The sequence below is a fragment of the Carettochelys insculpta genome, chromosome 9 (genome assembly GCF_033958435.1).
Source record: "Carettochelys insculpta isolate YL-2023 chromosome 9, ASM3395843v1, whole genome shotgun sequence".
Classification (NCBI taxonomy): Eukaryota; Metazoa; Chordata; order Testudines; family Carettochelyidae; genus Carettochelys; species Carettochelys insculpta.
In genome coordinates, this window is record NC_134145.1 from 35,455,323 (window position 1) to 35,481,456 (window position 26,134).

General features: G+C 44.3%; 1 protein-coding gene across 1 annotated transcript in view; it reads left to right on the forward strand.

The window, feature by feature from the left end:
- TLCD4 (TLC domain containing 4) overlaps nucleotides 1-16,497 on the forward strand; it is a 91,528-nt gene extending 75,031 nt beyond the window's left edge. The window contains exons 6-7 of the mRNA XM_075002806.1: nucleotides 9,636-9,709; nucleotides 15,825-16,497. Of these exons, the coding sequence (XP_074858907.1) occupies nucleotides 9,636-9,709; nucleotides 15,825-16,140 (390 nt within the window). The 3' untranslated portion in view covers nucleotides 16,141-16,497. The remainder of the gene's footprint in view (nucleotides 1-9,635; nucleotides 9,710-15,824) is intronic.
- Nucleotides 16,498-26,134: the final 9,637 nt, after the last annotated feature.

Genomic DNA, 26,134 nt, shown 5'->3' on the forward strand with positions numbered 1-26,134 from the left:
TGGAATTTTCTTTTGGGCAGTTAAAATTTCTTATGTGCAACACCAAATACCGAGGTACTAGGTGGCTGTGCACCACCACTACAAACAAAAAACCTTGATATAAATATATACAGTAAAGGGTCCATAGATGTGGGAGAAAATCTATTAAGAGACAGGATAATTAACAAGGAGCAATGCTTACCATATTTATTTAATATGAAATCAATTAGAAATACTTCAGAAAATTATGGGATGGAGTGTGGGAGGCTCAGGACAATGGACTGAGTATGTGGGGGTGCAGGAGTCAGGAGTATACGAGGGGCTCGGTACAGGGCTGGAGTGCGTAGGAGATGCAGAAGTTAGGGCTGGGCAGTGGGGACATGGAGCAGCATGAATTAGGATTGGGGTGCATGAGGGGCTCAGGGCAGGGGGTTGCAATGTGGGGGGTGCAGAATTAAGGTAGGGTTTGGGGAATATTGGGGGTTCAGCAGTAAGGGTTGAGGCATATGAGGGGCCCAGAGCAAAGCATCAGGGTTCAAGGCAAGGCATTGGGCTAGGGAGGTATGGAAAGCAGGGGAGGGGACTGGGAGAGGGGGTTGGGATACAGTGTGTGTGTGTGTGTGTGTATGTATGTATGTGTGTGTGGCAGGGGACAACCCTGGGGTCAGGTTATCTTACCTGGCTACTGGGGCCCAGACTGGACCTGGACCATTGCCCTGGCTGGAACGGCAGCCATAGGAGCTGCAGCTGCAGTGGCAGACCCAGCTCAGTTCCTCCCTCCCGCCCTCCTGAAATAACCCTTACTTCGACCCACTGGGTCTGAACATCCCCTCACACATGGCCCAAGGACCAACCCCACATTACACTTGCTCATACTGAACCCTCCCTACCCCCAAAACATCCCAACATCTCCCCTGACCTGCACATAGTCCCCCACTTGGTCCGAACGCCCCTCCCCTTGCTCAAGTGAAAGACCCCTTCCTCCACCACCCCGCTCAGCCTGAACCTTGCCTACCAACCCCAGCTTGGCCAGAAATCCCCCCACACCTTGGCCCTGGAAGGTGGGAATTACAGATTTTACTGGGACAGGGCTTGGGAGATGTGGACAGGAAGAGGTAGCGTGTGGCCTCGCTAGCACTCATCAGGTGGTGGGTGATCTGCTGGCCTTCTCAGATGGTGTTGTTAGGAACTTTTCCAATGTTTTGTAATTTCCTCAGGAAGTCATTGGTATCTCGTAGATAGCTGGGAGTGTTGGGGGCATAGGGTTTGAGGAGGGAGTCCACGTAACTGGATAGTCCAGTGGTGAGAGTGCCAATAACACCATCCTTGCCACCATGGATGTAGAGCCTCTGTACACTAATATTCCACACAAAGACAGATTACAAGTGATCATGAATATCATCCCTGATGTCACCACAGCCAGTCTGGTGTCTGACCTCTGTAACTTTGTTCTCACCCACAATTATTTCCGATTTGGGGACAACTTATACCTCTCGATTAGTGGAACTGCTATGGGCACCCGCATGGCCCCACAATATGCTAATATATTTATGGCTGACCTGGAACAACGATTCCTCAGCTCTCGTCCCCTATTACTTCTCCTCTACTTACGATACATTGATGACGTCTTTATGATTTGGACCCATGGTATAGAGACTCTAGAAGACTTCCACAGAGACTTTAACAATCTGCAGCCCTCTATCAACTTACGCCTTGACTACTCCATGTGAGAGATACATTTACTGGACACTACAGTACAAATCAAGGATGGCCTGATCAGTAGCACACTCTACCGGAAACCCACTGATCGCTATACTTACCTACACGCCTCTAGCTTCCATCCTGCACACATAACTAGATCCATTGTTTGCAGTCAAGTCCTTACGTACAATTGCATTTGCTCTGATCCTACTGACAGAGACCAAAAACTACAAGATCTTTACCAAATAGTCATAAACCTGAATTACGCACCAGGAGAAATAAAAAAAACAAATTGACAGGGCCAGACGAATACCCAGAGACCAGCTATTCCAAGATAAGCCCACAAAGCCAAGAACAGAACATCACTGGTCATTACCTACAGCCCCCAACTCAAACCACTGCAACACATTATTAAAGACCTACAACCTATCCTTAATCAGGATGCCACACTCCAGAAGGCCCTAGGTGACAGGCCTGTTCTCTTCTACAGACAACCTCCCAACCTTATGAGGATTCTCCCCAACAATCACAGTCTGTACTACAGGAACACCAGTCCTGGGACATTTCCTTACAACAAAGCCTGTTGCCAGCTTTGTCCACATAGCTATTCTGGAGATACCATCACTGGACCTAACCAGGTTATTCACAGAATCACGGACACATTCTCATGTTCTTCAGCTAACATCATATATGCCATCATGTGCTAACAATGCCCAGATGCTTTGTATATTGGACAGACATCAAACTCTCTTAGACAAAGAATTAACAGTCACAGAACAGACATAAAATGCTCCTGATCCAAAAATCGGTCAGCCAGCATTTTAATGGAGTGGGCCTATCTGTTAATGACTTAAAAGTTTGCGTCATATTGAAGAGGAATTTTCACAACAGATTGGAAAGAGAGGCTGCTGAACTCTCTTTTATATTCAAATTTGACACATTAACACATGGTTTGAACCGGGGTGGGAATTTTTGAGGTCATTATAGGGGCTCTTTTGCATACTTGACTTAATCTAATTCTTGACTCCCCCCCAACCTTCTGCCCCTCTACTCTCTGATTTGCTCACCTTGATAATATTTTTCTGATTTGTCAATCTTGATTACTATTTTTGGTTCCCTGTGCCTTAAATATTGAGTCTGTTCTGGTATGGCTATGATCTGAAGAAGTGCGTCGGTCCCATGAAAGCTTATCACCTAATAAATTATTTTGTTAGTCTTTAAAGTGCTACTGGACTGCTTTTTTGTTTTGCTAGTATATAGACTAGCATGGCTTTCTCTCTGCTAGTAATGTGAAAATACTTTCTCTACAAGTTTATTGGTCATTTGTTCAAAAGTATGCTAAGTGTTAAAATGCTATAGCTTAAGAAGAGCATTTTAATGTCTCTCACCTCCTACTTCGAAAAGGTGGCATTTATATGTGATTTAGACTGTGAGTCAACAAAACATTGAAGTACATGCTTAGCTATTAACTCGTGGGTCTTTGCTAAGTACAATCAGTTTTTCTTTATTTTAATATTAGGAAAAATTTCCATTAAGACATCTTTCCAAAAAGATTTTTCCTCGAGATATGGTATAGCTTGCAAAAAAAAATTGGAATAATTCCAACAAACTAATGACTTTCTTAATTATGTGCTTTTACAAATTATTTAAATAAATAAATTTGTATGAAGTATTACATAATGGCTGTGTGGGAGCTAACTTGAGTCATCGAACTGATATCTAATACTTAAGAGTTTATTTCCTGTTCTTTGATGGGGTAAAGGGTCTGTAATTTAATGCCTTTAGTTTAAACATACTTTACAGATACAGTTGAGGGAAGAGTATACTGCTTACAACAAAAGCTGTAAAATTTAGAGTGAATGCAGAAAATCTAGCACTGTGTATCAGGGTATTATAGCACATACTGCCTGTAAAAACAACCTACTACAGGTTGCACCTCTCAAAACCAGAATTCTCTCATCTGGCAGCATCCATCATCCGGCAGGACTATGGATGTTACTGGATCAGAGACTCCCAGCTGGGAGGTTGCTAGGAGACGGGCCAGCAGCCGGGAGTCCTGCCTGGAGGGAGCCCAGTAATGGGGGCTGGCAGCCTGTGCAGGGGAAGCCAGGGGCTTGTGTCCCGGGTGCCGACTCCCCAGCAGGGGCTGAAGCCAGCAGTCCAGCTCTTTGGGTAGAGCTTGTGCTAGCAGCTCAGATGGGGCTGCAGCTGTGCAGGGTTGGGGCAGTGGTATCAGCCCAGAAGAGGCCAGGGGCTGGCCGCAGGTAAAGAGGACACTATGGCTGGAGGTGTAGGCGTCAAGGCAGGGGACCTTCCTTTGTCCAGCAAATTTCCCCATTTGGGATGGATCAGGTCTTGAGGATGCTGGACGACGGAGGCACAACCTATATTCAAAAGCCTTATAATTTTTTTATTAGTCTTGTATTTTGTCCAGCTTTACAATCATTAAATGTTATTTAAAAATCTCAGGAAATTATCATCTTGCTGTCTAATCTAACTCCTCCTCCCCTTACAGGAGTTTTGACCCTAATTTCAGTACTACTCATCGCTTTTATAAATACAGATTGAACCTCTCTGGTCTGGCACTCTTGGGACTTAACTGTTGTTGAACAAGAGAATTTGCCTGACTGTGGAGCCCCAGTGCATGGGACCCACAGCCCAGGACTGCATTGACTAGTGGTAGCAATTACTAGCAGCAGCATTAGCAACACTTCCTCTGCATACTGGGCTTTTATAAGACATTTAGGGGTAAATTAGAGTTAAATAACAGCACAGAACGCTGAGAGCCAGGACTGGTGGCTGGAACTAAACTTTATGGGACCACAGAAAATTTAGCCACACCCATGGTAAGTCATTGTCTTGGTAAAATCATGCTGGATTATAGATGTTGCTGGATGAGAGGGTGCCAGATTAGAAAGGTTCAGCCTCTTAACAAATTCTCCCAACATTTTTTGTCAAGGTAAAAATCTAAGGATTTTGTTGTTAAAATTATATAAATATGGATGACAATGTTTATATATTTGCTGTTCTCCTACCAAATAATAACAGTTTCTCTGAAACTCAGTTTGGCTACGTCTACACTGGGACGCTACATTGAAATAGCTGATTTCGATGCAGCAAAATCGAAATGAGCTATTTCGACGCGTATCGTCCTCATATCCTCCAGGGCTGGTGCCGTCAACGTTCAGCGTTGACGTAGGACAGCACTACATTGAAATAGGCCCTGCAGGGGAGCGTCTACACACAAAAGCAGCCCCAATCGGAATAAGGGGGCTAGGAAAGCCTGTGGACAGGGTCACAGGGCGGACTAGCCCTTCCGGGGCAACAGCAAGCTGCTCCCTTAAAGGGCCCCTCCCAGGCAGACTCAGCCTGCACAGCACAGGTCTGCAGAGCCCACAACCACTTGGACCCCGTGCATGCAGCGTGGACCCCCAGCAGCAGCAGCAGCAGCAGCAGTCAGAAGCCCACACAGCCGCCCCCGGAGCAGTGGCCACCCTGCTCGGTGCCATGGAGGAGACCACCCAGCATCTCCTAGAAGAAGATGAGCTGTCCTCCTCGGGGGATGAAGAAGCCGCCCCAGACCATGTAGCCCTCCTGGCCTTCCCCTGCTGGATGCGCCACCTGCTATGGAGGTACCCCACCAGCACAGAGTGGTGGGAGTGGCTGGTGCTTGGGGAGTGGGACAACGACCGCTGGCTCTGGAATTTCTGGATGAGCCAGCAGACATTCCTCGAGCTCTGCCAGTGGCTCACCCCTGTCCTGCGGCACCAGGACACCCCCATGCGACATGCCCTCACTGTCGAGAAACAGGTTGGCATTGCTGTCTGGAAGCTGGCCACTCCAGACAGCTACTGATTCATAGGACAGCAGTTTGGTGTGGGCAAGGCAACTGTCGGGGCTGTTGTCATGGAGGTACGGGGACCCTGGGGGAGGGGTAGAGAACAGGGGAGGGGGAGCCCGGGGGGAGCCAGGGAGAAGAGGGGACCCCAGGGGGAGCCAGGGGGAGGTCCAGGCACACCCCGCACACCCCTCACGGGTGCTCATGTCCTTCCCCTGCAGGTGGTCCACGCACTGAATGCCCTACTGCTCCACAGGCTCGTGCAGCTTGGGGACTCGGATGCGGCCATCGTGGGGTTTGCGAGCATGGGGTTCCCTAGTTGCTTCGGGGCACTGGCTGGGACCCACATCCCCATCTGTGCTCCAGAGCACAGCCGAGGACACTTCCTGAATAGGAAGGGCTACCATTCGGTGGTCCTCCAGGCCATGGTGGACAGCTGGGGCTGCTTCTTGGACATATATGTTGGCTGGCCTGGCAGCACCCATGACGCCCGGGTGTTTAGGAACTTGGGCCTATGCCGCCGGCTGGAGGCAGGGACCTACATCCTCCAGTGGGAGATCCCTCTGGGCAACACCACTGTGCCCCTCTGCCTCATTGCAGATGTGGCCTACCCCCTCTGGCCCTGGCTCATGTGCCCCTACATGGGCCACCTCAGTGCCAGCCAGGAGCAGTTCAACACCCACCTGAACCATGCATGCCAGGTGGTTGAGAGGACTGTCGGCCGCCTCAAAGGCCGCTGGAGGTGCCTCCTCACCCTCCTGGACGCAGGACTCCCCAACATCCCCCAGGTTGGGGGCCATGCTGTGCACTCCGCAACCTGGTGGAGAGCAAGGGGGAGGCATTTGTGCAGGGCTGGGCTGTGGAGGCTGGCATGGCCTATGCCCAGCCACCCGCCGCCCCCAGTCGCCAAGCTGACCATGAGGGGATCCGGGTCTGGGAGGCCCTGCGGGCCCATTTTGACCAGGCTGCGGGGTGAGCGCTGGCAGGGACAGCTGGTGAGCCACCCCCCCACCCCCCACAACGCTACCTGCCCCCATCACTGAGCACTGAAGAGCACACACCACCACACGTTTATTTTGTTTTAAATAAACCAAACCTTCTTGAAACAAAATGATGAACTTTTACATTAATGGGGAACTATGTACATCGGGGGGGACGACAGCTACTAAAGGGGGGTGGGACAAGGCAACTATGTACAATTAATGGGTGGGGGGAATATGTACAAAGGGGTACCTGGGGGGCCCAGTCCTTGGCCTCCTTTGCCGCTACTGTCCAGTGCCCGGCATGGGGGGTCATGACCCACATCTGGGCTGAAGGCCCCGTCGAGGCTGGGTGGGGGCCGGGAGAACCGGCAGGTATGGCTGGGCTGGTTCCTGATCCCTGCGGTCCCCCTCCTTGGCAGGCTCCAGGACAGGTGGAGGGCGGCTGAGAGGGACGGCGGCCAGAGCAGCAGGGGGTGCCATCTGCTCGGCGATCCGCTCGAAAGTCCTCATGAAGGACCCCCCAAGCCTCCAGGTGCCAGGCCAGCGCTCCTCCACTTGCAGGCGGTGCTCTGAAACCTCCACTTGATGCTGGAGGGTGGCAAGGAGCTGGGGGTCTGTAGTCGCCCATGGCTGGCTCCGGCGGTGGCAGGCTCGTCCTGGGCCTGGTCCCTGCTCTGCTGCTGGGCTGCCCTGATGCGATGGTCCCGGTGGGCTGTCCGGCACAACAGTCGCAGCGCCCGTGCTGGCGAGGCCTTCAGATGGTGTGGCTGAGGAATAGAGGGGGGAAGAGTGGAGACATCCGTTAGTCTGGGTCCTGACCTGTGGCCCATGTCCCCCTACCCCTCCGCTGCTGGTTCCCCATCCCGTCCCCCAGAAATGATGATGAGTGTGGTATCCCCCCCCGGGGGTGGCCCCTTCTGAGGTTCTGCTCCCCGCTATCCCCAGGGATGGACCATGGCGCTGTCCTGGGGGGCAGGTGCTGACAGGCTCTGAGGGATGTGCCACTGCTGTCCTCAGGGCTGTGGTCTGGCTGGGTGTGTGGAGGGCGATGGTCGTGTCCCTTGTCTCCACCCCTTAACCCGGGGGTGTGCACTGGGGGGGTACATACCTGACGGTCCACTCCCACGGTCGGGTCACCCGTTAGGTGGACGCCCTGCTGGAGCTGCAGGAGAGGAGGTTGATGAGGACCCCCCCGTCGCTGGAGCCCTCCTCCTCCTCCTCCTCTGCTGTCCCAGGGATGGGCTCCTCTGAGGGCCCCTGGGCTGCAGGGCTGGCCTCTGGGCCAGACTCCAGCTCTGGGGCCTGCTGGGGCTTGTCGGCTGAGGTGTCAAGGGTGGCCTGGGGGGAGGTGGTGTACTGGGGGCCCAGGATCTCCCTGAGCTCCCTGTAAAAGGGGCAAGCAGCGGGGGCGGCTCCAGACCAGCTGTCTGTGTCCCGGGCCCGGGCGTAACCCTGCCGCAGCTCCTTGACCTTACTCCTGACATGGTCAGGAGTGCGGACAGGGAGACCCTGGGCAGCCAGGCCTTTGGCCAGCCAGGCGAATTCATCTGCGTTCCGCCGCTTGCTCCCTGTTACCTGGAGCACCTCCTCCTCACCCCAAAGCCCCAGCAAGTCCCAGATCTTGGTGTCTGACCAGGAGGGGCCCCGCCACCTCTTTCCCCCCCGGCTGGATGGCTGGGAGCCCTGGGTCCCCTTGGGGGGAGTGCCCTGTGGGTGCTTGGGGGGCTGGCTGGCTGCCATGGGTGCTGGGTGGTGGATTGGGGCGTCTGGAGGGCGTGCAGGCTGTGCACGTGTCTGTGCTGCTGCCCGCACGCTCTCAGCTTCCTGCCACAGGAAATAAGGGGGCAGGGAGCTTTAAGGGGTTGCTGCACGGGGTGACCATACAGCTCAGGGGCTGGACAGAGAGTCTCTCAACCCCTCAGCTGATGGCTGCCATGGAGGACCCTGCTATTTTGACGTAGTGGGATGAGGATCGTCTACACATGCCCTACTTCGATGCTGGACATTGAAGTAGGGAGCTATTCCCATCTTCTGATGGGGATTGCGATTTCGACATCTTGCCGCCTTATGTCGATTTCAACTTCAAAATAGCGCTCGGCATGTGTAGACGCACCGGGCACTATTTCGAAGTTGGCCTGCCTATATCAAAATAGCCTGCTAGTGTAGACGCAGCTTTTGTGTTTAATATCTGCCTGCTCATTAACATGCTTTTGGTCATAAATTTCCCACTGCAGAATAACAAAAATAACAACTCCTAGGGCTTGTCTACACTAGCTCCATGCTTTTGAGGAGTAAAGGCGCTTCAAAGTACTGGTGGGTGAGCTGCGGCTAGATGTGAGCCGGCACATTTGAAGTTTAACACTTCGAAGTTGCTGCAGGGGGGAATTTGTTTAATAAAGTGCTGCATATTCACTGCAGCACTTCATTAATAAACTCCCAACACCCTACTTACCATGCTCCCTTTGAAGTAGGGAGCTAGTGTAGACAAGCCCTTACTGAGATTCTCCAGGGCTCAGCAAAATGATGTATTTGTAAGTAGGTAATTCTTTTAAAATAACAACTGGTATTTTTAAAAGTTTTTTTTAAAAACTTTAACTTTAAAGTAATAAAGATGAAGAATGTATCTTTACTCCTCTGTACATAGAAACTATCTGCTCAGGTAATTACAAATGGAAAAATTTTAAGTGGAAACTTCAATTCAAAGTTATACTGAATACATGACTATTTAAACACATTCAGTTTCAGATGTGCTTGGGTGCCTTTCTGCCAATTGGAAATTGCCAACTGTTTTATCTTCCAAAAATAACTATAAATATTTTGAATACTTGATCAGTGGCTTGGAGTCACAAGAGACATTACGTATTTCCTGTTTTCTTAATTTATCATTATAAAAAATCGAAGGGCAGCAGCATTTGGTGTTATAAAAGATTTAAATTTTTCTATGGAGGGCTAGGAAATCTGTTACATTCACTTGACACATTCACTTATGGTAAAGTATTTAAGATCCCACAACCTTTTACAAATGCTGGGAAAAGTTAACAAAGTGGAAATAGTCAGTGCACTCAATAGATTAAATTTCTGACAGAAGTTTATGTCTCTGATTCTTCTTTTCAATATTTTATCTTGTTATGCAGGGTGAAGGAATGTTGGCATATTTTGGTAACTTCCGTCTGCTTGCAGAGTTCTCTACTCCTTTTGTGAATCAGCGGTAGGTGGTTAATTATTTTACTTTAATTTGTATCTTGCCATTTTGTTAGATAACTGCAATTTAAGTGTAAATAACTAGTGAAAATTTGATTTTCTCCTGTCACTCTTTGACATACCTAAACTTATATGCTAGAAAAATTTGCTTGCTATGAAAATAATAGACTATTGTACTCACAGAATTATTTTCCAATGTGTTCCGAAGGAGTTCCTTTTCATTGTAGATAGCATTCTGTATGCAACATGAAATGGGCATAAATCTCTTGAACAGAAGAATATGCATAAGTGTATAAGCTAGGTATAAAAATTATTAGGTAAACAAGTATGTAATGCAAATTTTCATTTCCATTAGAGGTTTCTAGCAGTACCAAGAAGACAAAAAACACTCCAGGTAGCTTTGTCATTGAGTCAAATTGTGGAATTGTATTAATGATTCATAGACCTTAAAACTAGAACGGACCATCATGATTATCTCTATTATGACCTCCAGTACATTGGAGACCACAGAACCTCACCCACACATTCCTGTAAGAGACCTCTGACCTCTGGTTGAATTAAAATTACAGAAAATCCACAATTTACATTGTTTGAACCTGCCAGTGACCCATGCTCCCTGATGCAGAGGAAGTAAAAAAATACCCCCATTATTTCTGGCAATCTAACCCCAGGGGCAAGTTTTTTCTTGACTCAAGATAGCCGTGTCTACACGTGCACGCTACTTCGAAGTAGCGGCACTAACTTCTAAATAGCGCCCGTCACGGCTACACGTGTTGGGCGCTATTTCGATGTTAACATCGACGTTAAGCGGCGAGACGTCGAAGCCACTAACCCCATGAGGGGATAGGAATAGCGCCCTACTTTGACGTTCAACGTCGAAGTAGGGACCGTGTAGTCGTTGCGCGTCCCGCAACATCGAAATTGCGGGGTCCTCCATGGTGGCCATCAGCTGAGGGGTTGAGAGACGCTCTCTCTCCAGCCCCTGCAGGGCTCTATGGTCACCGTGTGCGGCAGCCCTTAGCCCAGGGCTTCTGGCTGCTGCTGCTGCAGCTGTGGATCCATGCTGCATGCACAGGGTCTGCAACCAGTTGTCGGCTCTGTGGATCTTGTGTTGTTTAGTGCAACTGTGTCTGGGAGGGGCCCTTTAAGGGAGCGGCTTGCTGTTGAGTCCGCCCTGTGACCCTGTCTGCAGCTGTGGCTGGCACCCTTATTTCGATGTGTGCTACTTTGGCGTGTAGACGTTCCCTCGCAGCGCCTATTTCGATGTGGTGCTGCGCAACGTCGATGTTGAACGTCGACGTTGCCAGCCCTGGAGGACGTGTAGACGTTATTCATCGAAATAGCCTATTTCGATGTCACTACATCGAAATAAGCTATTTCGATGTAGCGTTCATGTGTAGACATAGCCGATATGGTGATCATATAGACCCTAAATACGTGGGCACAGCTCACCAGGCAGACACCTACAAAAGAATTCTTTATAGCAACTTAGCTGTCCCCATCTAGTGTTTCATCACTGGGTCTTAGAGATATTTTCTGCTATCAATCTCAGATCAGCTACATGCCACTGTAGCCAGTCTTATACCATCCCCTCCATAAAGTTAGCAAGCTCACTCTTGAAGTAAGTTAGGTTTTATACCCCCCAGCTCCTTTTGGAGGGCTGTTCCAGAATTTCACTCCTTTGATAGTTAAAAATCTTCATTATTGTTCTAGATTACTTGTGGTCTGTATTTTATAATGTTGCAAGTAAATGTCTGACATATCTTTACAGGTTGCAAAGCTCAGAAACCTGTAATTTAAAGATTCATGGATTCCCAACCCTAGAAAGGGCATTGTAGAGTATCTAGTTCACACTTTCTTTCTCTCCTCTTCACCCATGGAAATACTTATGGGCATTACAGAAATGAATAAAACACACACACAAAATTAACAGATAAAATATTAAAATGTCTTAGTAAGGCTATACTGTGGCTAAACTTGGAAACATTTGGAAAGAGAGCTTTCGCACTCTTTCCTTAAGTTTCATGTGATGTACAGTAAAAGCCATGTTATCTGGCATTCAGATAACTGGTGCTCCCAACTAGCTGGCACCTGCTCTGCCAGCCAGGGCCAGTTGCCGTGGAGCTGTCTACCAGCCAAGGAGGACTGCCACGGCGATGGTGGCTGGCTGCCACAGGGACCGCAGCCAGCTGCCAGGCCAGGCCTGGTGCAGTGGGCTTGACTATGTGGAAGACTTAATTATCCAGCAAACTCTTTTCTCCAAGGATGACAGATAATCAAGCTTCTACTATAGTAGGTTGAGGTAACCGTTCTACAACACCAAAGGGGCTTGCTACTTACCTCGCACGCCTTGGTGGGAAACTCTCGAGAGGCTGATGGGGGACAGCTTGGTAATATTCAGTATTTATTGTCGCTGGTCTCAGAGCAAAGAAATCATTAGGAAGAGGTAAGGAAGGCATGTTTCCTACTGAAGAAATTTTTTGAAACATCTGTTGGATGATGTAGAACAGTTCCTGCATTCTGTGGCTTTAAGAGCTGTATTTGTTTTTTCCCCCTTTAAATAAATCCAGCAGTGACTTCCTGTCCTTGATTAACTTACTCCACTGCCCGGTAGACACTAGCAAAAATGTAGAGTGGTAAAAATCTAATTCTATTTTTGTTACTTTGTATTTCAGGGTGCTAACTCTTACTGTCTTCCCTTTTAAGCATCTTAAATAACTAACCTTATCTAACTCTTTTGGCACTCAGAAATACAGTAGATCTGATGTTCCTTCTTTCACAAGCCTTTTGTATCCACTCCTATAATCTCCCCAAGTTTGCGTTCTAATTTGAGTGATGTTTCTGGGACAAGCAATACAGGAGTCAAATGTCTTCAGTGGTAATATCAAGAGCAATCATCAGAGAGGAGAAAAGGAGGGGAGATGAAGCATATGGGAAGCTATGAGGAAAAAAGATGCAGACAGGTTAGGTAAAATGTTTTATTGGGGATTAAGAAATTCTTGCCTCATTCTGTTTTAGTATTATGAATAGGTTTCAGCAGTGTTGTCACAAGGCATCTATGCAGTTTCACCTTTACAATTCCTGAGTGCTCTGGCATAAAATATAGTATTCTGCATAGTCAACTGAAAAGAGTTTGTTCAGTAGCCCTAATGACTACCTTAATGCAAAAAAAGTAGAGCACATTAAATTCTTTCTCTCATAGAGCAGATTTCTTCTCTTTGAAGGATGTTTGCTTTTTTTTAACCCATCAGACAGAACCTATGTTCTTGGAAATAGCTGAGCCATAGAATTGTATGTCAAAGTTTAACCCACAATCTAGCAGAGCAATGATCACTTCACAAAGTCACTATCACAATTTGCTCCCTTAATAATAATGCAAATACTTCCTTAAAAACCCAACCCATGAATTCTGCCTGCCAGGCAATAGGCTATATGTAATAGTTATACCTCTTCAGTAGGTATCAATGTAGTAAAAAAAAGCAACTATTAAAATTACTCCTGCACTTTACATTTTTCATATAGCTCAGAATTTACATAATAATGCAACGTAACTTGTAATATGTACAGCTGCGGTTTTATCTTGGGACCAGGCTAATTTCTAAAGATCTTACTTAGTAGCAAGGCACCAGTAACAAAATCCAGCAAATGTGAAATAATAGATGGAGACCCTACCTACAATACAGGGTGAATCTCTCTAATCTGAAATTCTTTCATCTGACAACATCCGTAATCCAGAATGATTTTGGTTAGCTGTATGACCATATATCATGGGTATGGCCAAGTTTCTCATGGTCTCATGGTTTACTTACAGCCACCAGTCCTAGCTCTCAGTGTTCTGTGCTGTTATTTAGCTGTAATTTAGCCCTAAATGTTTTCTAAGAGTCCTGTTCAGCTGTAGAAGTGTTGGTAATATGCTAGAAAACACTGACCTCATGTGGTCTGGCAAATTCTCTCATCTGGCTTCAGTCAGGTCCTGAGAGTGCTACACGATAGAAGTTCAGCCTGTACTAATTCCTTCTTTGCGTCCTTCCTCCACCCCTCTTTCTCTCTCGAACCCTACATGGGATGTAAAATGTTAACCAATAAGCAACTGACCTTGGTAGTCAATCCCTGGGCCCAGCTTCACCAGCCTCAGCACTGGCCAGGTGCCAGTCAGATTCCAGCCATGATGGCCAAACCACGGTCCTGGTCCTGGTGAGACACTGCCAGCTGGAGCACAAGCCTGATCATGCTGGACAGACCCCAGCCCTGGCTGACACCAGCCGCATAGCCAACCAACAGGCCCCAGTCCCAGTGGTCAAAGCAGCCCCAGCCCCTCTAACTTTAATTATTTAAATGGTTAACTTTCTAAATGGTATTTGCATTCCTAGGTCCTATCAAATTGATGGCTGTGACAAAGGCATCATGGACCATGCAATCTGGTCTCCCTGGTGAAATCTGGTCTTTTATCATGTATTACACAGATTTCACAGGGGACACCAGCATTTCTCACACTGGGTGGTCGGGATCTAAAAGGTGGTTGCAGGGTGGTGGCAAGGTTATTGTAGATATTGTCACCCTTATTTCTGTGCTGGTGCCTTCAGAGCTGAGCAGCTGGAGAGTGGAAGCTACTAGCTGAGGGTCCAGGTCTGGAGGTAGCAACACAGAAGTAGGGGTGGCAATACCACACCGCACCATCCTTACTTTATGCTGTTGCTGGCAGTGATGGTGCATTCAGAGCTGACTCCTGGCCAGCCATCACTGTTTTCTAGCTACCTAGCTCTGACAGCATTGCTACCGACAGCAGCCAAGGCAGAGGTGAACTTAGCAATACTGCGACCTCCCCTACAATAAACTTGCAACACCTCTGCCCCATGTCCCCCAAGTCTCTTTTAAGGTCAGGACCTATCCAGTTACAACGTTGTGAAATTTCAGATTTAAATATCTGAAACCAAGAAAATTAAGATTTTTAAAATCCTATGACTGTGAAATTGACCAAAATGGACTGCAAGTTTGGTAGGGCCCTAAATAATTTTGAGGAAGTCTGGAGCTAAATTTCTCAGTGCAGTTTCATTTCTTAAAAATTGAATAGTAGATTCTCATCAGGCAGTGCAAATTAAAATGATCAAAGAATAAGAAAACATTTATTTCACAGTTGTCATTTTGAAGTTACTTTACAAAACAAATTATTCATACTCTACAGCAAGGATTTTCAGCCTGTGACCTGCAGAGCCCTGAGGATCTACTGTTAAGCCTAAGATTTTTAACACCTCTAGATGAAATTTTGTAGGAAATGAAATGAGACTGAAAACCGTTCCTTTATACTACAGAATAGCAACTAAAATTAGGATGACATCCGTCTCATTTTCACTGGGACGGTCCCGTATTTGGGATGCCAAAAAGGCATCTCAACTTACTTTAAAAAAGGGATGAACTGTCCTGTTTCTGCTGTGCAGGCACAGCTGCCTGCTGGAAGGCACATACTGTGTGTCTCCAACAGAGGGAGCCAGCAGGTTAGCTGGGGAGGGGAAGCGCTGCAGCTGCCCCATCCCTGCTGCTTCCCCAAACCTCAGGGAAGGGAGGGGGAACACTGCAGCTGCTCCATCCTGGCGGCTGCTCTGAGGCTCGGGGAATGGGGGAAGGTTACCACAACTGCTCCCTCTTTGCTGCTTCTCCGAGGCTTGGGGAATTGGGGGGGAGTGCCACAACTGTTCCCTCCTTGCTGCTTCCCCAAGGCTCTGGGAACTGGGGGGAAGCGACCTGCCTGCTCCACCCCAGCCGCTTCCCTGAGGCTCGGGGAAGGGGTGGGGGAGTGCCCCGTGTCCTGTATGTGACCATGGAAGATATGGTCACCCTAACTAAAATGCACAATTATTACATACTCATTTACAATTCAAATTAGATTACTTTGCTTGCTATTTCTTAAAATATTATTAGGAATTTTTATGTAGTAATGGAGATTACATGGGGCTTTGAACCAAGACAGTTAACTGGCCAAAAGAGTTTTAGATGACACCACAATACAAGGGAACACTTCCGGACTGTGAGGGCTTGGGGATAAATAGATGAATAGTGACAGGTCATAAGAAGGGATTTGAAAAATCTGAAACTTGTTTGGTTTTGTAAATACTTCTCTCTTGCAGGTGGTTCTTTGAAGTGCTGGGGTACCCCAAATCTTCAAAAGCCAACATCATAAATGGGGTACTGATGACAGTCGTGTTCTTCATGGTGAGGATTGCAGTCATGCCTGTTTACTATGGCAGTGTCATTCCTGTGTTTGGAACAGAGGCTTTCCACAGAACAGGAGTTGCAGCTCAGAGCGCCTGGATTATCTCTAGTGTTGTCTTGGATGTGATGAACTTGATGTGGATGGTCAAAATTACAAAGGGATGCTACAAAGTTATTTGCCTCATTGGACAAGAGGAAGCCAAAATGCATAAGAATAGAAAATCTGACTAGCAATTATATGAGGAAAACTGAACTTGCTAAGAATTATTTGGGCTCTTTATTGATCTTAATCTTTCCCTTGCCACACTGTCTGCATGCCCAGGGCCACATCATTTGAAAACAATCCCGCTCTGTGGGAAACAATGGCATGTGACGTACTGTATGTATAGGCTCATATAAATGAGTCTACCTGTGTATTCTAAGCACTTAACTGACAAATGAACTTAAAAAGGAACAAGCTTATTAGTTGGTAGCCTTCTATCAGTTTGTTCCTAAAATGTTTTCACTCAGGTTTCTCAATGTGTTTTTAAAGCCTGTGAGTTAGGATCTTTTGTTGTAAGTTATGCAGATATGGCAAGTTTCTTGACATGTTTGTGTGCTTTCTGTTATTAGTATTTGGTGTTAACAATCAAAATTTCATCCTTGACTTTTTTTTTTTTTTTGCAACAAAGGCTAAGAATTTGTCTTTGATTCTATGAAATCTTTTACTGACTTTCATCTGCCTTATATGCATGGACACAATCTTTTGGGGGTGGATTTATGAAACAGTTTTACAAATATTGGTATAATGTAGTGTTTGAGCATCTTTTAAAAATCTTTTATGTGGAGGGATGACTGTGCTGCTGTAGTAATGTATTCTTATTCTTTGATCATTATTCTTTTCAAAGTTAGCATGGTTAAACAGTGTGTAGAAACAAACAAATTCTTATCACAATGCTCTCTCCCTGTGAAGGCTACTGCTGCTGCTACTATTTTGAGGAGTATTGGAACTCTGTTTTAAATATTTTATTTTAACCAAAAGACTTTTAGGGTGTAAACAATTAAAGGGTAGGAGACTAAATGCTTTTATAAATGTGGTTATGTCACAGTAACCATCTCCCCTCCAGAGCTGTCTTCTTACTATGAAAATGCTCAATATTTATAAGTCATATTGTCCATCCTATTATGTGATAGGAAATTTGAGGTGATGGCCAAAGAAAGTCATCTTGTATGCAAGAAGATTTATTAGCAGACCCCAGAAAGAATAGTTTCCTTTATTCTCTTCAAAACTGTTAAGAAGATCTATGGAGACGGTCATAGGAGCAGCTTATGTTGTTAGAAACAACATTCTGGTTTTGGATCCACTTAGCCCTTGGTAGATATTCTCCTTTCTCTTCAAGCATAGAACTTCCAGTAATGTGCATTGGAAGGAGGGGGAGATTTGAGCATGTGGGAAGATAAGACTATGAAAGAGATGCCAACCTGAGAGAATTTTGTTTTCTTTCATATAACTTTGGGGCGGAGTTAGGTATGTTATGGTGATTGTGGGGGTTTTGTTTGTTTGTTTGTTTTACTTTAAACCAAATCTGGTTTGCAGAAATGCTTTGTTTACTTGATTGTCATCACTTGCAGTTTGTGATACCATCTGCTAGTATGTGGTGCTGAATTTGTGCTTTTTCACACACCAGTGTGATGCTATTACATACAAATGTTGTAGCAAACTATTCAGGCAAGATCTTTTGATTTTGTTTCTTAACATTTTATCAAATTTGTTCCCTGTTGATTTAATGGGTTTTTTATGCTGTTCTCTATAGCAACACCCTTCAAAGTGACATCTCCTTTCCTCTGAACAAATACAGGTGTGTGAGTGCTAGTTAATGGGGGCTAGAAGGGAGAGAGCTGCAAAATTAATGAAAATTAAAAAAAAAATACAGAAGCAAGCTGTCCCTTTATGATTTACTGGTAGCTTGTCTACACTTAAAACCTCTCTATAGCACTTAATGAAGACGCTACCTACACCAACGAAACAGCTTCTCCTGCTTGCATAGGTACTCAACCTCTCCAGGAGACATAAGCCGTATCAACTGGAGAAGCCTTCCTGTTGACATTGCACTATCTTCACTGGAGGGTACATCAGTATTATTACAGCACTCACAGTGAGGATTGTCCACACCCCTGTGTGCTGCAGGTGTACTGACATAAGTTTGTAAACTGAATTTATAACTCCCTAGGTCACCAAGAAGTCTCCACAAAATGCTGTCAATGGATTTTTTGCTTTGTTTTGTGATATAGCCAAGGCAGTTGTGGTTAAAGCAGTCAGTTCTCTTTGAAGGAGATAGTAGAGTATTATATATGGTGATATAATACTCATTTCTACGGGCATATTTACATTATTTATCTAGCAGTAATTTTTTCCAGCGCTATGTCTTTATTTTTCAATGGGTAGGTGGCAAAGGTGGCTAACGAATTCAGTTCCTTACAATATATTCTTAGCAGTCCTGTTGCCTTATTATGGAGATGAATAGTTCAGTTCTAGATGCACAGTAACTGACGTGTATGTTTTATTATCTTTAATTGACATTCTTGAATTAGTGCACCTTATCTTTGGTACCAATAAATTCATATTATAGTGAATTGACCTCCATTACATTTTTTATTAAAAGAAAGGAAAACCTGTTTATCAGCATGTAGTTTCAGACACATTTTAAAATAGTGATTTAATGAAACATAGTCTGATCAAAATTCACTGTGCACACCAAGGTAGTTCTTTTGTATTACTGTTCAAGATGGTAACCAGGTAGCTAGTAAATAAGACTTTTTGTGCTCTGATTCGGTAACTAAGTGCATATTTGCCGTAACTTCTGTTTACATTTGGGTCTTTTCTTAGTGTCAAATTCAGTAATGAGTAGACTCAAGCACTTGGAAGAAAATACACCTTGAACATAGAAGTACGATGGTCATTAAGTCTGAAAATAAAATATGGTAGGATGAAATATTTTTTGTAAGAAGAATTATTTTACAGCAAGTCATGACTTCATTAACACTGTGTTGGAAAGCCATCCTTTGTTAAGCATTCATGTTTAATAGCATTTGAATCCTACATACCTTCATGAAGTAAATTAAATGCCTAGTTTCAAGGTAAAGTCATCACTAAAGCTATAAACTTTAAAATGATCTATTCCCTTGCATTCCTCTGTCATGCATAAATCTTAGATGGTGACTAAGAGAGTCAGGTTTATCATAAAGGTATGAAAGATTATATTGAAATTAGATTGGACAAAGTCCTAGAAAATATATTTTGGAGACCAATCTACAGTAGAAGAGGAATGGGCAAGATGACCTACTAATCCATGTGGTCCTAATAGCTTTTCTCCTCTATGATTCAGTGACAGTTGTAATACAAGATCAGTAAATATATACCCATATTTGCTATGTCCATTTAGTTTGAATTAGGTTCTGATTTATTTTATTTTGGGTTACAAGGTTATACTATAACCACACAGCAGTTATGTGGTAGAATTATTTTAAAATGGACATGAATGCCAATGTATTGGGTAAGGACAGAAATACACAGACTTCACATACCAGATAGACACAATACACTTACTTTTTATTTTTAGGGCTCTTTCACATGCAACTAAGACTATATATGATGCAGCATATTATACAAGACTGACACTGATTCTCTTTGTTCCTCTACTACATTCATACCTATATTTCTGTATCAGAAGTATCAGTCTGAAACTGGAAAGATTAAATTGTCTCCTTTATTCAAAGTAGAAGTGTTGCTAGGATTTAGAACACACGCATCTGTCTTGTAAAGGACTTATGATTAATATCTAACACACATGTACCTCAGTCTTGCACAATGTCTGTTGGTCCATGATGAGCAGCGTGGAATTTGTGTGTGTGTGTGTTTTCCCTCTGGGTAGTGGGAAGAGGAGTTTCGGGATCTTTTTTGGTGGGTGTATATGTTTATGATGGCCATTCTGAAGATGTGTGTGGAGATATGCAGACATTCATTTTGGATGAGATATTTTCCATTTGATTATGCCATCCTAGGATGTAAAGAGAAGTCAGTGATTCCCTTTTTGAGCAGTGAGGCAGTAACCTGAACAGCCCATTGCAAAGCACAGTTTGTTGTTCACATTTCCCCTGCATTTAATGAGTTCTGCTGACTGATGTGTTAAGAGAGGATATCCCTGGGCATGCCTTACTGTACCTGGAGCCTCTCTGCTGTAGAAAACACACCACTGAGATTATGTCTACAGTGCACTGTAAGCCTGGGCTTAAATCCTACTTCTGTCTACACTCAAAGCCGAATAAGGTCACAGCACCTCTCGACCCAAAGCCTAGGATTCAGCAAGAGGGGTTTGTTTGATTCCGAGTCCCACTAGCACAGTACATCATTTTGTAGTGTGAATGGTGCTTGGGCCTGGGTCACCTAGACTCCTGATCTGCCAATTCTATCACATAGTCCCATGGACCCGTATTCCTTGTTCTTTCTATCTCAAGACTAGCCAGTCAACTCCTAGGAAACGGAAGCACCCACGCAGATTCAAATACAGATGCTCAAAGTTTAACATTGCAGCTCTGTAGTCAAAATACAAACGACAGAACGAACCATCTGTATTAGCTCTGGCCACCAATGATAAGAAGTCCATTGCCAAACACATTGTTCTCCAGTGATGGGAACACAGTCAGATTTTCGTTAATCTCTGATATGTGGTGAGCAAGAAGTTTCACTAAGGAACTGCAGACAGACTGTCAGCATGGGGGACTCACCAGATTATTGACCAGTGCTGGGAGTGGAATAAGCAGCTCAAGACTAGGCCAGCTTGAAAATCACACCTTTGGGAACGCCACAACATTCTGCCTCTTTTATGATTTGGGTGCTGGGTTCTGCGCCAAGGACTGAGTCACAACAGCCTGGTCTGCTGGGATAATGATTTTTTGACCCCTAAACTACCTATGCAAGAGGAGAGCCAGCAGACACCACATCAGACTAGTGTAGTGACTCTGGTGCTTACACTGTTTCTAAGGCTGTTCTGCCATTGGAGCAGCTGCAGCACATCCTGGATCTATGCTCAAAAGGTGCTGTTTGATGATCCCCCAAGGAGAGAAGCTTGCTGCAGAACAAGGAAAAACACAAGAGACATAAGTAGCTGCAGAGTCTGGTAAGTATCTGGCTTCATGTTTGTTGTGCATACTGTAGTTATGGGAAGAATTTCTGATTTATGACCCAATGTAAAATGTATTACAAGATGTGGCTGGCAGCGTTTATTTGCTAATGGTGGGATGGGTGCCAGCAACTTAGTGTCATCCCATCTTCCACCACCTTGAGAAGTCAAACTGCCAACTGGGAAGCACAAACAGTAGTTAAGCATTTGAAATTTAAGTTTTATCTGGTACTTAACTCATTCTTAAAATTATGCATAGGAGTATTAAATGTAAAATATCTTGATATCGTCTTCTCATGTAATACATGGCACTGTACGAACTGGTCATGCCACATCATACTGAGCACCTGTAAACTCTCCAGGAGGCTACAGTGGTCTGTAATTTTTAAACATACAACATTTGTCAACTCCACTTACCATTGTTTGCGCTCTCTCACTGGCCGCATCTACACTAGCAAATTCTTTTGGAAAAGCAGGCCCTGTTCCATAAGATCTTGCAGATTGTCCACACACAAAATGTGGGATCGAAAGAATGCGCTCCACTTCCGAAAGCTGTTTTTCACTCCTGGATTAGGAAGAGAACCTTTTTTTCTGAAAGACTCTTCCGAAATAAGGAGTGTGTAGATGCTCTGCAGGTCCCTCTTTCAAAAGAGGGGTCCGCCATGGCACTGACCAGCTGGGACGCGGAGATACCTGGTCAGTGTATGCTATGCAGTCTATGCTCCCTGCATCTGGCTGCATTTAAAGCTGGCAGGGACCCAGCTGTTGGTAAATAAACTACTCTGTATACATTTTTATTTTGTAGTATCTAATCTTGTTTTTCTTCAGTGTTATGCGTTGCTAGGTATACCTCTATTATCTACAACATTTGAATATCCAGTAACCTCCCAGTCCCAAGGCTGCTGGATATGAAAGAGTTTACTGTATATACCACTTATAGTTATGTATACTTTACATAGACAGTAGAGAATTCGTTTAAAAATGTTTATTGCAGAAAAAATTCTGCCTGATGTATGTGTCATAATGTAGTTGTGTAGTTTTCAATGTAGTTTGGAGCCAGACTTTTATAGGCCCATGTCAGAGAACTTCTTAATGGATACCTGTATCTTACTTTAAAGTGGTAAGAATTCCATAATAGTTTCTCTTTCCTAGTCTAATTGTAAGTTGTACATCTGGATCATATTGTATCTTTGCAAACAGGTTGCCCATACAAAGAAGTTCAGTAAGTTCTCAACCTAATTTTGAACTGTAAATGTACCATATCTTTACAGAAAGAAATCCTGCTGTCAGGGAGATGAGACACAATGACCTTAGGTCTAAATCTCTAATATCTATAAGAATTTTTTAAAATCTACTTAAAATTGCTTTAAATTTACAGTGACAATATTTGAATAAAATTACTTCTATATTTTAACATAAATTGAAGAGGGCTGTCTAGTAGTATAAAACTACTGTAATCAGCAAAACCAAACACACTAAAACACTTACACTGGTAACAAACATGACTGCCACACTATTTTAAAAAGCAAAAAGGGAGTGAAGGGGTCCATGGCATAAGAATCCAGGAGTTCTGTATGTGTTCTAAGTAGGATGTCTCTAGAAAGACACATAGTAGAGAGGGAATATATCCCTTAGGCCGTGTCTACACTAGCCCCAAACTTTGAAATGGCCATGCAAATTTACTAATGAAGTTTACTAATGAAGCGCTGAAATACATATTCAGCGCCTCATTAGCATGCGGGTGGCCGCGGCACTTCGAAATTGATGCGGCTTGCTGCTGCGCGGCTCATCCCAACGGGGCTCCTTTTCGAAGGGAACCCGCCTGTGAGCAGATGGGAATAAGGGGACTTCAAAGTAGGCAGGGTCTTTTCACAAAGGAGCCACGTCGGGACGAGCTGCACGGTGGCAAGCTGTGTCAATTTCGAAGTGCCGCGGCCGCCCGCATGCTAATGAGGCACTGAATATGTATTTCAGCACTTCATTAGTAAACTTCATTAGTAAATTTGCATGGCCATTTCGAAGTTTGGGGCTAGTGTAGACACGGCCTAAGGGATATATTCCCTCTCTACTATGTGTCTTTCTAGTGTAGACATAGCCTTATACTCCCAGCCCTAATGGATTAGCCAATGTGACAAAATACAGTAAACTCTTTCATATCTGGCAGCCCCAGGACCAGGAGGTTGCCTGATAGTCAAATATTCTGGATAATTGAGAGGTATATCTAGCAATGCATAACACTAAAGGAAAAAAAGATTAGATATTAAGAAACAAACAAAAATATATGCAGAGTACTTTATTTACCAACAACAGTAGTAATGTACACTGCAACCTTATACCGTATTTGCTGTATTCATTTGTATTTACTTTCACTGTAGTGTACTTATGCAGAAATGTATCTAAAATTTACTTTTAGTTAAAATGCCAGTTATTTGAGGGTTCTGGATGATAGAATGCTGGATATGAAAGGTTTACTGTAATATGCTTGAGTTGTATAGCGTTGTCTTAGAATGTAACCACATTTTTTGACATACACTATTGGCTCATCTACACCAGCCCCTTCCTTCAAAGGGGGCATGTAAACGAGCCTGAGCTGTGAATAGCAATGAGGTGCTGCAGGTCATATGTATTACCACATTAGCTTATTCAGGTGGAGAAAAACATGAAAGAGGTGTAGAAGTCATTTTAAGTCCTGGAGAAGCAAATAGCTTGAAAGGTTATTGGACAATATCTGATAGAGTCCTGCTAGCAAAAATGGAAAGCAAGCCTTTTAACTTGAACATAATTCAGGTTTACGCCCCAACTGCAGATAGCTCAGAAGAAGACACAGAAGGGTTCTATGCAGAAGTAAAGCAAGCAAAGAATTATTGTAAGTCAGGTGAAATAACAGTTATTTAAGGAGATTTCAATGCCAAAGTTGGATGTGAAAGAACAGAGAATTTGCAGGGCCTCATGGTCTAGGTTGTAGAAATGAGAGAGGTGAAAGACTAGTAGAACGGGTGAGAATTCATAATTTGATCAGAGGGAATGCATGGTTCGAGCAACATCCAAGAAAGCTGTGGCCATGGAGGAGTCCAGGAGACAATGTCAAAAACCAAGCTGATTTTATTTTGATAAATAAAAGATTCAGAAATGCTCTCATATCAGCTAAAGCAATGCTGGGTGCCGATTGCTGTAGTGATCATGTTCTGGTGAGAGCAAAGTTAAAGAGAATCAGAAGAGCAGAGAGAAACATAAAACTGGATCTAAAGTTACTGCAAACAAATAGAGAAGTTCAGGAGCAATTCAGTATAGCTGTTAAGAATAGATTTAGTGCCTTAGGAGACCTAAGTGATGTCGAAAAACATGGGAAGCGCTGAGGGATTCAGTTATGGCTGCCGCAGCAGAGAGCATACCAATAAAGAAAAGAGATGCAAAGAAGAAACGGATGATGGAGGAAATTTTGCAGTTAATGGACAAAAGCAGGCTAAATAAGAGGAAAGCAAACGAATATGAAAAACTGAATAAGGAAACAGTGTTCAAATGTAATATTGTGAAGGAGAATTGGCAAAATGAGCACTGTAAGATAATAGAACAGCAGCACAGAAGCAGTACAAAAGAGATGCATAAGCGCATACAGGAGGTAACAGGAAAAAGATCATGCTTATCATCTGGCTGCTTGAAATCAAAAGATGGCAAGATATTAACAGAGAAATCGGATATTCTACATAGATGGTCAGAATACATAGGAGAACTGTACGATGATGTAAGTAAGGTCTTAAAAGTTCATCTTGGGTAAAACTGCAGATGGTCCACAGATACTTCAGGAAGAAGTAAGGAAAGCTGTAAAAAGCATGAAAAGAGGCAAGGCACGTGGGCCAGACAGTATTACGAGCGAAATGATTGAGGCATTAGAAGACTTTGGTATTGATGTAGTGGTACTGATGTAGTTACAAAACTTTTAAATGAAATATACAATACAGGTCATATCCCAGTGGACTTACCAAAGTCAGTTTTTGTTGCTTTACTTAAGAAACCAGGGGCTACTGAATGTGAGCAACATAGGACAATAAGTCTCATGAGCCACGTTACCAAACTACTCTTGAAAAATCCTCAGGAACAGGGCACAAAATAGGATAAAATCACTTATCTCTGAAGAACATTGTGGCTTTGTAGAAGATAAAGGTACTACCAATGCTATTTACATAAGAACATAAGAATGGCCATGCTGGGTCAGACCAAGGTCCATCCAACCCAGTAGCCTGTCTGCCGGCAGTGACCAGTGCCAGGTGCCCTAAAGGGGGTAGACTGAAGACAATGGTCAAGCGATTTGTCTCCTGCCATCCATCTCCAGCCTCTGACAATCAGAGGCCAGGGACACCATTCCTACCCTTGGCTGATAGCCTTTTATGGACCTAACCTCCATGAATTCATCTAGCTCTTTCTTAAATTCTCTTATAGTCTTAGCCTTCACAGTCTCCTCTGGCAAGGAATTCCACAGGTTAACTATGTGCTGAGTGAAGAAGAACTTTCTTTTATTAGTTTTAAACTTGCTATCCATTAATTTCATTTGGTGCCCTGTAGTTCTTGTATTATGGACACAAGTAAATAAACTTCTGTTTATTCACCCTCTCCACACCTATCATAATTTTATATACCTCTATCATGTCCCCCCTCTGTCTCCTCTTTTCTAAACTGAAAAGTCCCAATCTTTTTAGCCTCTCCTCATACGGGACCTGTTCCAAGCCCCTAATCATTTTAGTTGCCCTTTTCTGAACTTTTACTTCTTGAGCTTCTGTCTAGCTGTTCCTCAAAATCTTTTTTGGCTTTCCTTATTACAGTTTTACACTTAATTTAGTAGTGTTTGTGTTCCTTTCTATTTACCTCACTACGATTTGCCTTCCACCTTTTGAAGATGTCTTTTTATCCCTCACTGCTTGTTTTACGTGGGTGTTAACCCATGGTGGCTCTTTTTTTCGGTCTTTTAGTATGTTTATTAATTTGGGGTATACATTTAGGTTGGGCATCTATTATAGTGTCTTTGAGAAGCTTCCATACAGCCTGCAGGTTTTGTTCTAGTCACTCTGGCT